The 3,720-nt window shown below is 47.3% G+C and overlaps 1 protein-coding gene across 1 annotated transcript; it reads right to left on the bottom strand.

Annotated features, from left to right (window-relative positions):
• Window positions 1-1,060: 1,060 nt before the first annotated feature.
• Window positions 1,061-3,027, bottom strand: LOC103344942 (gamma-crystallin D). The gene is made up of 3 exons (XM_002712610.4): window positions 2,755-3,027; window positions 2,412-2,654; window positions 1,061-1,403 (listed from the first exon to the last, which is right to left on the bottom strand). The coding sequence occupies exons 1-3, from the start codon at window positions 3,025-3,027 to the stop codon at window positions 1,131-1,133; spliced, it is 789 nt and encodes a 262-aa protein (XP_002712656.2). The 3' UTR covers window positions 1,061-1,130.
• Between the last annotated feature and the right edge of the window lie 693 nt (window positions 3,028-3,720).

Here is a 3,720-nt window from a genome sequence, read left to right as displayed (position 1 = left end):
GCTGTGCCGATCTGAAGGCAGGAGCCAGGTGCTTCTCCTGGTCTCCCATGAGGGTGCAGGGCCCAAGCACTTGGGCCATCCTCCACTGCACTCCCGGGCCACAGCAGAGAGCTGGCCTGGAAGAGGGGCAACCGGGACAGAATCCGGCGCCCCAACCGGGACTAGACCCCGGGGTGCCAGTGCCGCAGGTGGAGGATTAGCCTAGTGAGCCGCAGTGCCGGCTTCCTCTTTTCTTTCTTTCTTCTTTTCATTGTTTCAATTAGGGATCTCTTTGAGACTCTGAAACATGTTCCAAACAGCCACTCAGGGAAATTCAAGTATTCTCTGTATCAGTTAGAAACATGGGTGGAGCTGCAAATAACAGAACACTCAATTCCAGTGTCTTAAACAAACATGGTCTTATTTTATACTCCCATTACAGGTCTGAAGGTAAAAGGTTGTTGGCGGTGATTCAGGGACGTATCTGAAAATTTCCTGGCCTGTCCCTCTTACTTGTCACCGCTGAACGGAAGATAATGGAAACTAGAGGGAATTGTGGCACCAGGGCCTCTGCTCCCTTCATATGAGGAAGGAAGAACTTTTTCGTCCTCTCCCTTGCTATCAGCATTCCTCCGCTTAGGACGCAAGGGTCAGAGAGTGTTACATAATCCTCGCATTGGGCAGCGTGTCTGATAGAGACTGGTGAACTTTTGCACACCATCGCAGGGATTAGGCAAACCTCTGAAGCCCTTCGGGGTTCCCAGGTTCAGACTATGTGACTTAAGTGGATTACAGTATCTGAACCTCAGACCCTCATTCCTCAGAGAAAAATGGAAATCGGAACAGATTTCTGATAGTCTGGCTTGAAGCAGTAAGTTGTTAAAAGGCCCGAAAATCAAGTAACGTTCGCATTGTGAAGGTGTTGTGTGCACGGCCACGTTCTGCTTCTATGAAGGCGTATTTCTATTGTGAGGGCGTTCTCAGTTACCCATGGATCACACACCTTGACTGCCACTTGCACTGTGTCTGGGTAAATGAAACAATAAAATCAAATTAGGACAAAAGGAACAACACCGGCAGGTTGGTGCCAGGAACACACAGAAAGTATTTTATTAGTTTCCAGATTGAGAAACGGTGAAGGGGCATGTGTCTCAGTAGAAATCCATGACTCTCCGCAAAGAGCCCACCCTGGCGTTCATGGCCCCCCAGTCGTGGTACCGCCTGTACTCCCCGGGCCTCAGCAGGTACTGCCGCCCTCTGTAGTTGGGCAGCTCGTAGAGCACCCAGGAGCCCTCCAGCACGTTGAGGGAGTGGATCTCGTTGAAGTGGAAGCGATCATGCAGAGAGGGGCAGTCCTCTGTGAACTCCACCATCTGCCCTCTGTAATCTTCCCTCTCGTAGAGTCTGATCCTGTGGGAGCCGGCCTGGCAAAGGCAGAGACGGAAAGCAACCATGAAATAATTCTAACGCAGTCATGCAATCCAGCCTGGGGAGGATCTGCTTGAGCCATTTGAAAAAGATGGTAAAAGTGAATGAATTCTGACTATTCATCAACTCCTATCACCAAGGGCAGCGATTCAGTACTTTTTCAAGACCAATTGAGAAGGAGATCCTACTCTTTATGCATTCAGGTATTTCCCAGGAGGAATTCCCTCCAGCGCTCAGTACCCCGCGTCAAATTTTAAGAGCTTATTAATAATTTTTGGCATTTTGTAGAAAGTTAGTATATTAAAATAGATGCATTAAAATAGCAATACACTTCAAATGTCACTATGTTGAACATATTAAAATAGTCACTGTCTTAAATCTCAGAACACTGTCAATAATTTATGAATGTGAAGACGAATAGGAAAGAGAAATCAGTGAATTCAAGGGCTAATTTTTCACAAAGTTTTGTGTTTTAAAACACATATGTGAAATACATATGGCATGTGTGTAAAATATCTCTGCTGCTCTCCGTTGAGGGAAAGTATTATTTGTACAGTTTGAGGATAATCAAAATATGCAAGAGAGGAGCAAAGTGGTGAGAGAAGTCTTTTAAAAACTATAGTGTATGTGCACAGTAACTACCCTATTTTATTATTTATACCTTATACCTATTCCCCCCCCCCCCATATACTCTAACTACCCTATTAATTCTCCTTCTCTTAGGTATTAGTGGGTTTTCTACAGCTCCATTCTCAATGATTCCAGGACAGGACTTTTCTCTCTCATCCCCTCCTAGGGCTGCCGGCACATTCCTATTCTATAAATTATCTGTCGATGGATCCTTATCTGGGTAACACTTTGCTTTTGTGGGGGAGCGCTCTATCAAACACATCAGCCTTAGCTCTTGAGGTTCTGTTGCCCAGTCTGGGTCACTCTGCATAGGCGGCATCACCCCGAATGCTTAACATTTGTGTGGGCAAGGTTTGATGCGGGACTGGACTCACATGGGGGATGAGGCGGCAGGAGCGGACCGAGTCGCTGAGGCCCATCCACTGCTGGTAGTCGGGGTACTCGCCCCGGCGCAGGAAGTACTGGCAGCCCGAGTAGTTGGGCTGCTCATAGAGCATCCAGCAGCCGCTGTCCACGCGCACCGAGTTGCAGCGGCTGAAGTAGGGCTGCAGGTTGGAGTGGTCGCTGCTGCACTCGTAGTGGCGGCCCTGGAAGCCCCGGTCCTCGTAGAAGGTGATCTGCAAGGCAAGGCGAGGCGACGGCTCAAGGGCCTGCGCAGACCCCCGGCCCCCTTGTGCCCGGTCCCCTCCCGGGGCCCTGGGCGCCCGGCGGGCTCACCTTCCCCATGGCTGGTTGACCCGGAGGATGCGAGTTCAGTGTGTGGGGCCGGCAGCGCGGCGGGTCTATATAGCAGGAGCGCTGCTGCGTTGGCAGGAACAACACAAAAGGCGCCCGCGGGGAGCAAGGGCGTTTCGTGTTCTCTTTTTTCCCTTTGCTGTCAGAGTCCACGGGGCTCATTGTGGGTTTTGGTCCCATTCTTTCTGGAGTATTCGGGTTGCTATCACTGACGGATGCTATTGAGATTGTTTCAAAACCAGTAATTTGGGACATTGTCTATTTAATAATAGAAGTAGAGCTTCAGCCATTTCATATATAGTCCACAATTTTATTTGTATAGGTTAGAGGGAAACAAAAAAGTGTAAGTGGGGGAGTAAAAAAAATGAACAAATGCAGTCTCCTAGGGCATGCACAGAGTAATCCGTAGGAGCCAGCTACCATATTACTTATGTGCCCCAACCCTGATCGCAGGAAAGAAATGAGCTTAACTGAATGGCAAACATTTCAAATTAGTCCTTTTAGAGAACGTTATCACTGAGGAGTATATGAGACTGGGATGTTTTACCAAGGCAGTCCACAGAATTTCAGACTTTCAGTATGGGAGAAAACGGGTCAAACAGGGGTCTCCAGTATTGAGTAGGATTTAGTTGCAATCGTGTTTAGAACAAGACTGAGATTTAGATATTTTTCTCTTGGCTCATTGTGGTTCTATGATTCCAAAGGGAGAATAGTTTCAAGATGCATCGTTTCAGAAAGAAGAATTGAAAGGGAAAGTGCTAAATTTGAGGCAATATGGAAAATTAATACATTTAAGCCTCAAAAATGGATTCTCTTTAGACTTTCTACAAAATAAAACCAAGCTCCTAAAAATGCATTTCTGGTAGACTCTAGGCTACAACTTTGTTCTTTGGCGAACAAGAGTACACAAAGCTTTTGACTCAGAGGAAATCAATTGTATGAATACAA

The sequence above is a fragment of the Oryctolagus cuniculus genome, chromosome 3 (assembly GCF_964237555.1).
Source record: "Oryctolagus cuniculus chromosome 3, mOryCun1.1, whole genome shotgun sequence".
NCBI lineage: Eukaryota > Metazoa > Chordata > Mammalia > Lagomorpha > Leporidae > Oryctolagus > Oryctolagus cuniculus.
The sequence above is the reverse complement of the archived record's forward strand: the minus strand, read 5'-3'. Positions and strand labels throughout refer to the sequence as shown.

Bases quoted from the DNA above. Each gene is read 5' to 3' on its own strand.
- LOC103344942 (XM_002712610.4), bottom strand. From the start codon at position 3,027: ATGTCCCAAATTACTGGTTTTGAAACAATCTCAATAGCATCCGTCAGT. The intron at 2,655-2,754 runs GTGAGCCCGCCG...CTTGCCTTGCAG, and splicing joins GTCAACCAGCCATGGGGAAG to ATCACCTTCTACGAGGACCG. The intron at 1,404-2,411 runs GTGAGTCCAGTC...TGCCTTTGCCAG, and splicing joins CCTGCCGCCTCATCCCCCAT to GCCGGCTCCCACAGGATCAG.